Source organism: Anomaloglossus baeobatrachus, chromosome 10 (genome assembly GCF_048569485.1).
Source record: "Anomaloglossus baeobatrachus isolate aAnoBae1 chromosome 10, aAnoBae1.hap1, whole genome shotgun sequence".
In the NCBI taxonomy this organism is placed as follows: Eukaryota; Metazoa; Chordata; class Amphibia; order Anura; family Aromobatidae; genus Anomaloglossus; species Anomaloglossus baeobatrachus.
Window position 1 is genome coordinate 53,098,616 of NC_134362.1, and position 15,516 is coordinate 53,114,131.

The 15,516-nt window shown below is 44.3% G+C and overlaps 1 protein-coding gene and 1 long non-coding RNA gene across 2 annotated transcripts in view; both read left to right on the plus strand.

Annotated features, from left to right (window-relative positions):
* Positions 1-15,516, plus strand: part of LOC142254811 (uncharacterized) — a 120,151-nt gene that overhangs the window by 68,403 nt on the left and 36,232 nt on the right. Inside the window, exon 4 of the mRNA XM_075326130.1 lies at positions 3,321-3,571. Within this exon, the coding sequence (XP_075182245.1) occupies positions 3,321-3,571 (251 nt within the window). The remainder of the gene's footprint in view (positions 1-3,320; positions 3,572-15,516) is intronic.
* Positions 12,223-12,808, plus strand: LOC142254862 (uncharacterized). Its single transcript, XR_012727321.1, has 3 exons — positions 12,223-12,512; positions 12,595-12,677; positions 12,752-12,808. It is a non-coding gene; the product is annotated as an uncharacterized LOC142254862 (long non-coding RNA).

Sequence of the window (15,516 nt, forward strand, 5' to 3'; positions counted from 1 at the left end):
TTTACAGCGTTGACTCTTATTTTTCCAAGACTTCTGTCTGCCCTTTGCACTGACAGCTGGATATCAGCTTCTATGCCAAATCCGGTTTCAAAGTGCATTCTTACCTAATCAGGATTTTATCATATTTTCTGTGGGGTTTTATTTTGTTTTTTTTGTAATCTGTCATTTTTTCTTATATTATTGGAATAGCAATAAGCAACATTGTAATGAAAATATTACTGGCCATTTAATAAATTAGACAAGGGTCACAATGACTCTCAAGTTCGACTACGATGGAGACCACAGAACTTGCTGCGGACATTGAGGACCTGATGAAAGCCACCGGACCCAAAGATCCAGAGAAAGGCGAACTCCCCCACCCCCCCGGAGAGTTCTACCCATTTTTGCCCTGCTGGATGCTAGCTGCCCATCCAGTTTGACCCTACTGAGTCTTAGCTGCCCAACCAGTTTGGCCCTGCTTGGTCCTAGCTGCCCAACCAGTCTGGCCAAATTCATGAATGAATTTAGCGTCTCTCCCCCCATCCCCTAAGCTATATAGTATGTGAATAGCCCCACCCGAAACTGAGAGATGAGATACTTACCTGGACTTGTCACCTTTGTACCTTCAGGGTCTGCACTCATCCCCTTCCAGCTGTCAGGTCCTAGTGGGGTTTTTCTGCCTACACATTTTTAATAGGATTAAAATCATGGGAGTTTCCTGGCCGTTGACCCAACACAATGTTTTGTACATCGAGTCACTTAGTGATAACTTTTCCCTTGGGACATGGTCTCCCTGATGGAAAAAGCATTGTTCATCACCAAATTGTTTCCGGGATCATTGAGAGAAATTGCTCAAGGAGGCAGTGTAGATCCCATTCTTTATTCATAGCAGTGTTCTTGGGCAAAATTATGAGTGGGCCCCCTCCATCGAAGAAAAGCCCCCACACATGAATGGTCTCAGGACACATTGCTGTTGGCATGACATGGGCTTCATGATAGCACTTTTCTTCTCAAGACAATCATTCTTCCCGAGGTAACAAACAGTCTGAAGGAGGCTTCATCGTAGAAATTAACTTCACGTTCTCCTGAGCTACTAAGAAAATCATTGATACTCAGTGGAAATGTTTTATTTCTGATTTCCATTTTTGGAAAGGAATGGCTTTGCTTTAAATCTAGATTATCAAGTGTAAATAAAGAATTGCGAAAAATACAAAATGTTCTATATGAAAATTGAAGCATCAACTTTTTAAACGAAGAACACTCTTTGTGTCAGTCTCAAAACTTTTGTACACGACTGCATAGAAAACGGAGTTAATCAACCAACAACATGCTTGATATTAGCAGCTCCAGGCTGCGATCTCTACTGACTTTCAGTTTCGGGTGGACACTCCTTTACAATACAAATGTCAGCAAATGTGTAAACACACAATTTCCCGTCAGTGTATCCTAAAAGGTGTTCATAAAATACTAAAGTTTCTTTCACTTTCAGAATTACTGATTTCACATTCATGTAAAAACAGTCAAATAAAATATACACTGACAAGCAAAAGGGTAACAATATTTTGAACTTTTGACTTTCAGGCTCCATATCTCACCATCTACTACAGCTTTGAGTGTGAGACGACCTTTATTTGATCAATCATCTTGGCTATCTCATACATAAATTTGACTTGTAACTATTTAGTATATGATTAGTTGTGCAGATTATTGTCATGTCACTGCATTGTTACTGTTTTGGTCTTAGAAATTTCAATTTCATTTTTATTTTATTAGTATTTTGTAAATTCACCTTTTAACTTTTAATACTGCCTAAATCCTTCTGGGCATGTTCTCGGTCATATTCAAGCATGTCTCGATCAAAATCTGATCACAAGTATCACACATTCCCAATGTTGATGCATAGTGGTCGGCTCTCTTGGGTATGTATACAGCTTTTTCATCAACTCTGCACACAAGTGTTCAATTGGGTTTAGGTCTGGGAACTGTGGGGACAATCCAGCACCTCTACTTCATTGTCAATTAACCATTTCTTCTCCAATATTGCCATATGCTTTCGGTCGCTGTCCTGCTGGAACACTATGTCGTTCTTGTCATACCCACAGTACTCGAGTGTACAAAGTAACTCGTCTTGTAGGATACTCAGCATTGAGACCACCATCGATCCTGGTCAAGTATCTAATGGCTTTGGCTGTAAAACAACCTCATATCATTAGGCTTCTTCCACTGAACTTTACTTCAATTTCTCAATCCGTTAGCCCCTTTTCCCCGGTTTCTTCCAGACCCATTTGCACCCATCAGAGCCGTCTATTAACTTTCATCTCGTTTTGCCAAATCACCCGTTTCCAGTCTTCTACTGTAAACTTTTCATACTTCTTTGAAAACTTGAGCCAACCCTTCATATGATGATATTGAAGTTTAGGCTTTTTCACCGTTTTTTGGGCCACCATTCCAGACTTGTGTAACGAGCGTCGCTCGGTGTTTGCATGGACGTCTGTGATCTCACTATTATGAAGCATACCAGCCGCCTCAACACCCGTGTTCGTCGCACCAGAACTGATAGACCTTGTGATGAACCGATTTGTTGACTCTGACATTGTACGTTGGCGTTCAACTCTTGGCTTGTGAATGGATGGGCGGACTTCATTTTATATTCTTTCAACTTTCATGGCCTCACATGATGCAGTTTGACAATTTTCTTGGCCGAGAGACCACTATCAATGAGCTGGATGATGCTGTTGATCTATTCTTGGGAAATCTTCTAAATGGCTCCACGGCTCCTCGATTTGAACCAGTGACCTTTCACTTGGGAATCAACTTAATAACACACGGATCTATTAGGGAATGTGAAAACAGGTTGTAATTTATAGTACAAAGGAAGAAAAACATTTTTCAAACACCTGAAGCAAAACAGTAACAATGCAGTGACATGACAAGAATCTGCATAACTAATTATATGCTAAATAGCTGCAAGTCAAATTTATGTATGAGATAGCCAAGATGATTGTCTAGAAAATGAAGGTCGTCTCGCATTCTAAGCTGTAGTGGACAGTGAGAAATGGAGCCTGAAAGGCAAACGTTCAAAACATTGTTACCCTTTTGCTTCTCATTGCAAATATCTTTTTCTTTGTATTTTGCCTCCTACTTACACTATATATACTGCTCAGAAATATAACTATTGGAATAAATCCACGTAGAAGTGAGGTGTGGACGATCTAAATTTTATTATTTGGACTCTCAAACAGGTACCCAAATTGATGTGACTTATTTCTGCTATTTATATTGATGTAACAAAATATTTAAAGATAAGGCAGCTATTAACATGACACGGCCTGACTCCTCAGGGACGATTGTGGGTGCTGGAGATGACTCTGTCCATGGAAACTCTGTTGTGGTTGAGAAAACTAACCTGGAGGATGCAGCAAAAGGGAGCGGATTCAGAGTGACCAATCTTTATAATGGAGAGGTGATGCCCATACCCAATGATGAAGTGGTCAGTTCAGCGCTGCGAACCGTGGGTGAAAGTAAACCATATGGCATCTGCTGCCAAAATTTTGTCCTTGAGCTAAAATATGGGAGTGCAAACCTGGACATCGTAAGTATATAGGACGTATTGACAAGTTAAACATTATGAAATTTATTCCACCAGCTTTTATTTTTAGGTATTAGGTAGCATTCACACAGGCAAAGTGATTTTAGTCCAAACGTGCAGTTTTACGGATGTGAAGGGAATCGACAACAACAAAAACAAAAAACAGCCTCTTCTGGGCACAAAGGTATAACATCTAGAGATGGGTGAATAGTGAAATACTTGGGTTCGTAATACTGAGTACTATTCCAGTACTTGTCATGAATAACAGATCTAATGCATGTCAGTGAGGAGCCCAAGCATTTGTTTTCTGAGAAATCTTCAAGAAAAATCCTCGGGTTCCACATTGACCTGCATTAGATTTGTTATTTGTGAAGAATACTGGAATAGTACTGGAAGTAAATGGTTTATCCAGCATCAAGTCCAAAGATTGAAAAATTCAAAAATTTATTGTAATAAAAATTAAAAAGTCCATCATGTAGTATAGATAGCCATGGTGTGAAACGAGATAGCATAATCCAAGCCCGAATATTTCACTATTTGTCCATCTCTATAAACAGCAAATAAACAGTTAATTCAGCAGGCACGTATATGTCAGTGCGGCTCACCCAGTGTACAGCTTGTTTTCCTGGAGCAAACTCCACAAATAAGGGGTATGGTCCTACCAATCTCTGTGTCTCCTTCAGCCACTGTTCCTGTAGCTTTCACAAGCACAGCTCATGTGGCGCCCTGGAAAAGCCAGGACGTCACAGGTACTGCAACATCACACCCCACACCCCGGTTAGGCACACCAGTCACACAGGTAAATCCTTGTTGCCTCCCTCCAGGGGCTGATGTCCACACCAGGTGGGGCGGAGCCAGGCGGTTGGCCCCACCCATCGAGGAGTTCACAGTCCTGGAGGCGGGAAAAGGAAAGAGTTCAGTGAGGAAGAGTGAAGAGAGAGGAGGAAAGTGGTAAAGGAGCCACTGACTGACCGTGTCCGGGTACGTGGCCCGGGCACTCACAGCAAGGTTGGCAGACGGTGGTGACCGTCTGCAGGCGAGGCCGATTGACGCACAACCGTGAGGACCGGGGTCGGGCGGTGGCCTGCCGGTACCGTGTCGGGGAGCGAAGAAAAGCCAGCACCATTCGGCAGGGCCTACGGACCCCGACCAGACTTGGAGTCACCGGAAAACCAGTCAAATCCGTTATCGACCTTCGGGGTTCCTCAGCAACCAAGACCCGACAGAAGGCAACCGCTCAACCGTGAACGGGAAATACAGCTACCGCCACAGCTAGAGTTCCCAGGGCCAGAGCCTGCGGGCACAAAGGGGCTCCTCCGGCAACATATACCGCTGGGGAGCGGGCTACCAGTGGGAAGCCATTGGGGCCAACTACACAACCAAGGTGCAGGGAGAGACAGTCACCGCCAACCTACCGGGAGTGACAGCCGCAGCCGTCTGTGGGACCCGTCTATCCAGCCGTTTGTTTCACCAAAGACTCCGTGTGCGTTACTGGCTGAGTGAGTACCACTGTGCCGCCCGGCACTGCGCTGCCCCCGAGACCCTGCACCTCCCCAGCTCCCACCATCCACCTTCCAATCCACATCATCGGGCCCCGGGACCACCAAATCCCCCTACCCATGGAGGGGTGAGAAACATCTTAGCTGCTCCCTGTCATCGCTCCCGGGATCCCCGTCCAGAGCAGTGGTGGTGTATCCTTATCACCACAAACCGTGGGTGGCATCACAGACTATATCCCCAAGCCATACCACCCCTTTCACTCACGGGCGAGGAGCGCCGCTCGAGTCCCCGGATCCGGCCCACCGCTCGAGCCACCGAGCAGCGGCAGCAGCAGCCGGAACCGAGCCGCGAGCGCTGTCGAGCAGCGCACCCCATGCCCGCGACACTCACATTAAACAGCCTGGTTTCTCAGCAGTTTATACACCCTACACGCTGATCAATAGCTAGCAGACTCAAAGCCCCAAGGTGTACACACAGCCTAGCTCTTTAGACATAGCTAGCCAGGTGCCCCTAATTAAGACCTCTAGTGCTAGGAATTAACACAGTCGTACCTGGTTTTGTTGCTTTTATATGAGGGTGACCAGCTGCAGAAACTCATCTAATATACACAACCAGGCTCCTGCTGTAACTATTAAAATTGATGTTTTCACCAATTTCTGCAGTTTAACTCCTCATATATCACATCAGTAGTGAAATCCACACATAAGGTATTTCAAAGACATAGCATGCCCTCTGTCAGCCAGTCAGCACCACAAAACACAAGCACCAATGATGGATCCAAGCCTGCTAAATAGCAAAGTCTGTTATCTCCTGCTGAAGGTGGTGGTCAAAAAAGCTACATGTCATTAGTATACAGACAGAATGAGGTAATACCTGAATTTCTTAGCTTTGGGGATCCCAGGCTTGGCTTATGAATTGCTTGGTTGGGGAGATGTCCCCTCTGTGCCACACACCACACAGATCATAGAATCATAGAATGGTAGAGTTGAAAAGGACCTCAAGGGCCATTGGGTCCAACCCCCTGCAAGTGCAGGTTTTCCTAAATCATCCCAGGTATATGTTTATCCAGCTTCCACTTAAAGATTTCCATTGATGGAGAGCTCACCACCTCCTGTGGTAGCCTGTTCCACTCGAGTGCCTCACTACCTCCCGGAGTAGCCTGTTCCACTCTCCGACTGCCCTCAATACCTCCCTTGGTAGCCTGTTCCACTCTCTGAGTGCTCTCACTACCTCCCGTGGTAGATTGTTTCACTCTCCGACTGCCCTCACTACCTCCCGTGGTAGCCTGTTCCACTCTCCGACTGCCCTCACTACCTCCCTTGGTAGCCTGTTCCACTCTCCGACTGCCCTCACTACCTTCCGTGGTAGATTGTTCCACTCTCCGACTGCCCTCCCTACCTCCCGTGGTAGCCTGTTCCACTCTCCGACTGCCCTCACTACCTCCCGTGGTAGATTGTACCACTCTCTGACTGCCCTCACCACCTCCCGTGGTAGCCTGTTCCACTCTCTGAATGCCCTCACTGTCAGAAAGTTTTTCTTAATGTCTAATCAGAATCTCCTGTTAAGGTTGTTGGGATACAAGTGATCCCTCGATCTGACCGTTGTTCCGAATTAAAAATATCGTGTGTGCACGGCGAAAGAATAATAATTAATTGGAATCAATTATAACTCTTCCTCTCACGACCAAGGCTGAGGCAAAACTGAAATCTTTATTCTTGGACAATTAGACCATGAAGTAAAAGGGGTGTAAACAAAAGTTTTAGTCCAATCAAGTATTGTAGGTCAGGGCTTCATGACGTAGAGAGATCTGCACATCCTCCTTGGATTGGTCAGTCCAGACTCCAGGAATTTCTTTTGTCCATCTGTCTTGGGTGCAGGACAGGAAATAGCAGCCATCTTCAAGCTATATATATATATATATATATATATCCTAGTATCTACTGAGTCTAAGGAAAATACACTGAATATGCAATATACTTATATAAACGTATTAGTAAAAGAATAAAAGAGAACAAAGACATGCATAGATATGTGTGTTAGTTTACATCTTACTAAACTATATACCTGAGTCTATGAAATGGCTGAACTAAGTATTTTTGTATACTCAGTTCTCATCCCCAACAGTCCCCCCTAAAGACTTATTTCTGCCATTTCTGAATTCTAAGGGTACTGTGTTCCCTTAGGAAGAGAGGTAGAAAGACCTATCGGAAAACCTGCCTAACTGAACATTGAAGAAGGGTAATCCCGGCACACAGCATATGAAAAAATGGTAAGTCCAGGTATGGTATGCTTGAACAAAATTTCTTTATTTTTCAACAATTATTGTACTGCCCGCCCAACGTTTTGGCTCACGCAGGAGCCTTCATCAGGGGTCAAGAGCACTAAGAAAAAGAGATATGGTATACAAGGAAAAACAAACAGAAACAGTGTTTACAAAATGCATCATAACATTACATCAAACAAGTAATAAGGTAAGTAACCTATTGGGGACTATGCAAAAGAGGGGGAAACCATTGCCGTAGTGTGAGGGGTAACCTAAAGGGATCTAACCGCTAGAAAAGGAGAAATCCTATGAGTATGAAGGGTGAAAGGAGGAAGAGAACAATGCAAAGGAAAAAAGAGATATAGTGAGAAGGAGAGGGAAACAGGGAAAAGAGCGAAGCTGAAAAGTATGCATTAGTCAAGAAGTAAAGGAAAAAATGGGAAACATACCCGTGAAAATGGTTATAATGGTTATAATGAAGAATCATGTAGGTACAGCAGGACCTATGAGCAAGAGGAAAATATAAGGAAAAAAAGGGGGAGGAAAAAAAGGGAGATGCATAAGATGTCACCAAGTGTAACTAAGGTGGTAAAAGTAGTAGGACCATGTTTGACTTACTTAGTAAAGTCAGCAGATGGATTAGTCCAACAGGAGGAATTGGTTGCTACCGATAAGGTAGGCAAGGAAAACCCTGATATGAGGACATATAATTAGTATAGGTGGAGAAAGAGTTAAAGGGACAACAGGGAAAAAAAGGGGAAGGGGGGGGGGAAAAACAAGAGGGGGTTGTATATAACGATACATACCAAAAAGGGAGGGTGAGGTAGGCATATAATGAGAAGGGGCTCACACTGTAGTATAGGATATAAGGTGAATGCTGTCAAAGGAGAACAGTATCAGTAAAAAGTGTATATAATGAATAAAGTAGAATATAGGGAAGGGGATACATACCAAAGGGACATAGTCATATGTGTGCTGCGATTATCAATCATATGCAATATGACAAATGGATGGGCAATATGACATCCGTGATACTAGGGAAAGAAAAGGAGATCATGACTATCAAGGTATGTAAAAGGCAAAAAAGGAGGAGGCAAGGAAAGGATAAGAACATACCTAGGGGCCTCTGGATAAGGGTGAGAGCACCAAGAAAAGGCCTGTAAAGTATCAGGGAGTAAAGTAAGTCACATGAAAAAAGAAACCGAAGTAGAGCAAAGTAAAGCATCATAGCAAAAAGGTCTTACCTAGAGTGGCATGGTAGTGTAATAACTACGTGGTGGGAGCCCAGGGACTGTGTAGGAAGTGAGCCTCTATATACAGGCACTTGAATCTCCATTGGTGGAGTGTGAGTCACCGCTATCAGGTGTGGAGGGGAGTCCTGAGTGCGTGCAAGACACGCAGCCGGCGCCCACCAGTGGGCGGGGTAAAGGCGGTCGGTGCGTGCTGATGCCCCCATACAGGAGTAGCAGTGTGGATGTGTAGGCGTGTGCGTGACGCGCGGCCCCCGCCACGCCCACCGTGGGCGGGACATCGGCGGGCGGCTCGCGCCAGGCACACACGGAGAGGAGGTGACAGGAGGGCGTACGCGTGACGCGCGGCGGCCGCCACGCCCCTGTGGGCGGGGTATAGGCGGGGGACGCGTGCCAGGCAAACGCCCACACTGTGTGATGAGTCAGGAGTGATGACGCGCTGATGACGTGCAAGCGCATGCGCGTTGCACAATACCCAATCCACGCTCCAATATATGGAGCGTGGATGGGCGGCGTGGAACGGGCGCATGCGCCGTGCGATGGGATAAGTGATGACAGCGTTATCCGAAGTAACTCTTTGTGGTTGAGAGATCCTAGGTGAGACAGATAGACAGCTGTGGAGCATGCTGGAGCGAAGACGGCCAGAGTGCATGCTATAAGACTTGTGGAGGGTGTTCTAGGATATCTAAAAAAGAAGGGATAAAATATGCAATTAAAACCCAAAAGTAAAGTCACATACATGGGATTACATAAGTGATAAGATAAATAAGTGCTAACATCTTTATCTCAAATGACATTATGAACTAGTGAAATATAAACTAATGAGATATGAAGCACATGATAATAGTACCAAAACATGATACAGTATGTCATGGAGGAGACAATCGATACACATAACAGGAAAATGTGATAATATAAAATGTAAAATACAGAGCTGTAGAGGATATAAGGACAAGCGAATACCGTAACATCAAGGATAGGTATCATGGATACGTAAAGGACTCCTATAGAACCTCATAAAACAATGAAAAATAGAAATATTAGCAGACAATTTCATATTCCCTGTTGAGCCCCATGGGCTCCAGGGTTTTGAGTGTGTGGATCCAGAAGGCTTCTCGTAGTTTAAGCCTCTGGATCCGGCTGCCACCTCTGCGAATGGGGGGGACATGTTCGATCACCTGATACCGCAACTGGGCTATGGAATGGTTATGTGAAATAAAATGAAAGGGGATAGGTAGTAAGGTTTGTTTACAGCGAATTGTGGATTTATGCTTGCTTATTCGGTCTCGGATATGTTGGGTCGTCTCCCCAACATATCCGAGACCGCAGGGGCACTTGATGAGATAAACGACATACGAAGAGTCGCATGTAAAAAGACCCTTAATGGGAAATTGCTGACCGGTATGAGGATGGGTGAAAGTATGCCCCTTAGTCACATTAGAGCATTGTGTACAGCCTAGACAGGGAAAGGTTCCATTCCTCTGTGTGGTCAGAGTGGGCTGAAGGTGAAGGGGTTTAGAGGAACCGATGTCGGCTCTTACCAAATGGTCTCTTAGATTTTTAGATTTCTTATGACAGAAGAGTGGAGGATGACAGAATTCCGAAATAGATGGATATGACCGGGAGAGTAAAGGCCAGTGTTGGCGAATAATATTGCGAATGGGTATCTTGAAAGGATGATATGTTGACACAAAAGGAATCCTCGTGGGCATAGGGATTCTAGGAATGTTAGCGGTAGGTAACACCTTATGGTGGGATATATGCGGTGGATAGCCCCGTTCCTGAAATTTCAGGCTCATGTCAACATGACGAGTATTTCTAGTCTCCGGGTCGGATACAATGCGAGCGATCCTATGGTGTTGAGAAAGGGGTAGGGAATTCTTCATGTGTTTGGGATGACTGCTAGTGTAGTGTAAGAGGCTATTGCGGTCAGTGGGCTTGGTGTATAAGTCAGTAAGTATGTGACCATCTCTGTCCAGTGTTACAGTGGTGTCCAGGAAATTGATGGATCTGGGGTCATGATGTAATGTAAAGGTGAGGGTAGGGATACATCCATTCAGAGAGTCAAAAAATGCAAGAAGTTCAGGGAGCTCACCGTGCCAGATGACAAATACGTCGTCTATATAGCGTTTCCAAGTCAGTACGTGAGACTGGAATAATGGAGAGTTATAAACATGGCGATCCTCGAACCAAGCCATAAAAATGTTGGCATAGGGGGGTGCCACATTCGACCCCATCGCAGTACCTTTCCGCTGGATGTAGTATTGGTCGCCAAATAGAAAAAAATTGTGTTCCAATACAATGCGTAGGAGGTCTTGGCAAAAAGTATGTTGCTGCTCAGAAAAAGGGCTGTATCGTTCGAGGAACCAGTTAACTGCCTCTATACCTAGGTGGTGATCAATACTGGTATAGAGGCTGTTAACGTCCATAGTCACTAGTAGGCAATCGGTGGGTAATGTCCCGAGGGTATGCACATGAGATAAAAATTCTGTGGTGTCCCTGAGATATGAGGTGATGGAAGGAACTAGAGGGGACAGAATTTTGTCAAGGGTGATGGCCAGAGGGGAAAGGATGGAATCGGTGGATGCAACAATGGGTCGTCCAGGGGGGCGGGTCAAATTTTTGTGGATCTTGGGTAAGATATAAAAGACTGGTGTAATGGGGTTAGTCTTATGGAGATACTCAGCTAGCTTTTTGTCTATAGTGCCGATCCGAAGATGATAGTCGACTATGTTAGTGATGATGCTACATATGTTAGAAGTGGGATCTCGTGAAATCGGAGCGTAAGTATTGGTATCACTAAGCTGGCGAGTAATCTCAGAGAGATAGTAGGTTTTATCCAAGACCACTATGGCCCCGCCCTTATCCGCAGGTTTGACAATAATATGTGGATTATTCTTGAGACTAGAAATTGCACGTGTCTCATCAGGTGTGCAGTTGTGTTTAAGGCGAAATGTGCCTCTATGTATACTGTCAACGAGATGATTGATATCGTTAGAAACCAAAGAAATATATGTCTCCACTGGATGATGATTTTTGGGTGGAGAAAAAGTACTGGGAATACGTAGACCCAAACCCTTCAAATGAAATGTGTCTGAGGACACAGGACTGCTAGTGTCCATGGAACTAGGTTGTAGATTATCAAAATGCACCTTGAGACGGAGGTTCCTGAAGAATCTCCTAGTCTCTTGGTCTAAGGTAAAGGAATCGAAGGGTGGAGTGGGACAGAACGATAAGCCCTTCTGGAGGACTGATGACTCGGTGGGGGACAGGGTGTATGAAGAAATGTTGAAGACCAAATTGGTCTTACCTGTGAGCGTGTCGTCACTGTTCTTGGGACGAATTCCCTTGCTCCGCCGCGTTTTCCTTTTTGCGGTCGTCGCTGACCTAAAAAAAGAGAAGAGTGAGCTTGATTTTGCTCGCTGTCCGAGCTGTTGGACGAGGTGTAATGTCCAGGGTAGGGTGAGCGTCTTGGATAGGTGGATGAACGCCATGTGTACACTTGGTTCTTAGCGTAATCTTGTTGGTCTCGCTGGAATTTCTCTCGTTTGCGTCACGCACACGCCTACACATCCACACTGCTACTCCTGTATGGGGGCATCAGCACGCACCGACCGCCTTTACCCCGCCCACTGGTGGGCGCCGGCTGCGTGTCTTGCACGCACTCAGGACTCCCCTCCACACCTGATAGCGGTGACTCACACTCCACCAATGGAGATTCAAGTGCCTGTATATAGAGGCTCACTTCCTACACAGTCCCTGGGCTCCCACCACGTAGTTATTACACTACCATGCCACTCTAGGTAAGACCTTTTTGCTATGATGCTTTACTTTGCTCTACTTCGGTTTCTTTTTTCATGTGACTTACTTTACTCCCTGATACTTTACAGGCCTTTTCTTGGTGCTCTCACCCTTATCCAGAGGCCCCTAGGTATGTTCTTATCCTTTCCTTGCCTCCTCCTTTTTTGCCTTTTACATACCTTGATAGTCATGATCTCCTTTTCTTTCCCTAGTATCACGGATGTCATATTGCCCATCCATTTGTCATATTGCATATGATTGATAATCGCAGCACACATATGACTATGTCCCTTTGGTATGTATCCCCTTCCCTATATTCTACTTTATTCATTATATACACTTTTTACTAATACTGTTCTCCTTTGACAGCATTCACCTTATATCCTATACTACAGTGTGAGCCCCTTCTCATTATATGCCTACCTCACCCTCCCTTTTTGGTATGTATCGTTATATACAACCCCCTCTTGTTTTTCCCCCCCCCCTTCCCCTTTTTTTCCCTGTTGTCCCTTTAACTCTTTCTCCACCTATACTAATTATATGTCCTCATATCAGGGTTTTCCTTGCCTACCTTATCGGTAGCAACCAATTCCTCCTGTTGGACTAATCCATCTGCTGACTTTACTAAGTAAGTCAAACATGGTCCTACTACTTTTACCACCTTAGTTACACTTGGTGACATCTTATGCATCTCCCTTTTTTTCCTCCCCCTTTTTTTCCTTATATTTTCCTCTTGCTCATAGGTCCTGCTGTACCTACATGATTCTTCATTATAACCATTATAACCATTTTCACGGGTATGTTTCCCATTTTTTCCTTTACTTCTTGACTAATGCATACTTTTCAGCTTCGCTCTTTTCCCTGTTTCCCTCTCCTTCTCACTATATCTCTTTTTTCCTTTGCATTGTTCTCTTCCTCCTTTCACCCTTCATACTCATAGGATTTCTCCTTTTCTAGCGGTTAGATCCCTTTAGGTTACCCCTCACACTACGGCAATGGTTTCCCCCTCTTTTGCATAGTCCCCAATAGGTTACTTACCTTATTACTTGTTTGATGTAATGTTATGATGCATTTTGTAAACACTGTTTCTGTTTGTTTTTCCTTGTATACCATATCTCTTTTTCTTAGTGCTCTTGACCCCTGATGAAGGCTCCTGCGTGAGCCAAAACGTTGGGCGGGCAGTACAATAATTGTTGAAAAATAAAGAAATTTTGTTCAAGCATACCATACCTGGACTTACCATTTTTTCATATGCTGTGTGCCGGGATTACCCTTCTTGATTGACTTATTTTTTTCCCGAGCACCAGGTCATTGCAGTGAGCACAACTTATTCTTCATTGCTAACTGAACATTGAGGCATGGGCGGAAAGGGGAAGTGGTTTTTTTCACCGGTTTGAGACCAAGGACTCCTAGGCGAGTTCTCACCCTTTGTAGTTGGACTTTCCCATGTCCCAAGGTTCTCTAAGTCCTCTCTTCTAACAGTTTATTCTAGCAGAATCGTTTTGTAACTGGGGGAGAGGGTCGTGTTGGTCTTTATGGGCATGTCGTCTGTCATATCTAGGTCTTCTGTTTCGAGTAAAGGAAAGGTCCCTCCTAATGTGACTTCAGCTGTTTTGGAAAATATTTTCTTCAAACACGGAATTACACAAACCAGAATGGCTAGTAATATAACTAATACTATACTGAAGGCGGTCCCTATCTGGATCAACCAGCCTTTAAAAGAACTCGTCCATCCAAAATAGTCTCCCCAAGGGTCGGTCACTCCTGAATTTTTCTTTAATTCTTCAGACAGTGTAGTAAGTTTCTTTATAGCTAAGGTGACCTTCCCATCCACTCCAGTGTTATTTGGTATATATGTGCAACAAACATCCCCCACCATTTTACAGACTCCACCTTTCTCTGCGAGGATCATATCCAAAGCCATTCTGTTTTGATAAGCCATGATGGAAGTCGGATCTAGTTGTTCTGCCAGTCCCTGTAAGGCGTCACGTGTATAATTAACAAAACGTTGCTGATTATAGTAGATATAATTAATCCAGTCTACATTTTTATTTACAGTAATTATGGGGATAATGGATTCGAACCCCGCCCTGACTTGGTCTCTAGCTTTATATTCGTCAGGGACCCCCCTGGGCACTCCAATAGCATCAATGTAAACATGTGGGTCAAAAGAGCCTTTAGGTGTATTTTTACCGGTACGGTCATCATCTGCACTCTGTCGAGTCCGTAAGTTGATTTTGATGTGCGCTATAAAGTCATTTTCTTTGACAGTGTGGTCAGCGGGGGCTATGTGTATAGGCATAAGTGCCTTAGCTAAAGTGCATTCTCCCGTCCAATTTCCTTCTACTCGTGATCGAATTTTCATATCCCCACAAATCCAAAACACATCTGCCACAGACTGTACCTGGTTAATTAAGTGATCATGGGTGAGATTGCTATAGGATCCACAGAACCCATCTCGAAATCTACCCATATCTCTCCCTTTACCACTCACATTATAACAGGTATAGTTGCCAGGGTATATAGTAATGCCTTTCCCAGGGGAGAAGGCCTTAGCTATTATCGGGTATCTCTTTTTCCATTCTTCACATGCATTTCCCTCAGTCATATTTGTAAACAGACTAACAAGACATAATTCAGCTTCGTAATCTAAATTCAGTGGGACAGTTCCTAAATGAGGTCTGGCTCCTTCACATACATAACAGTCTGACCTGTTGGCTTGGTGTACTGTATATTTCATCCATTGTAACCACAGGTTAGCGTCTGTATAACCCTGTTCAACTGCATATACATCTTCCATAGTGGGATTAGCTATGGCTACCATACTGTGAAAGGTCTGAATATGTGTAAGCATTCGAAATACTGGTAGAACTTTTGTCATCTGTGATAACCTAAATTTTCCCAACTGCATACAACCATTGTGTCCACCCTTTATATGTGTACCCAGAAGGTATATACCTTCATCCTGTGGTTGGGGGTGTTCTATGTTGAGAACTAAAGGGTTACACTGGTTATTTGTAGTACATGTTCTAGTGGCTGGTGCACGGGAGAGTGTCATCCTGGTAAGTAAAGATCTCCCTTCTCATCCCGTTTATTTAACGCTACACTTGGTTTGTATCCCCAATTTTCACCAG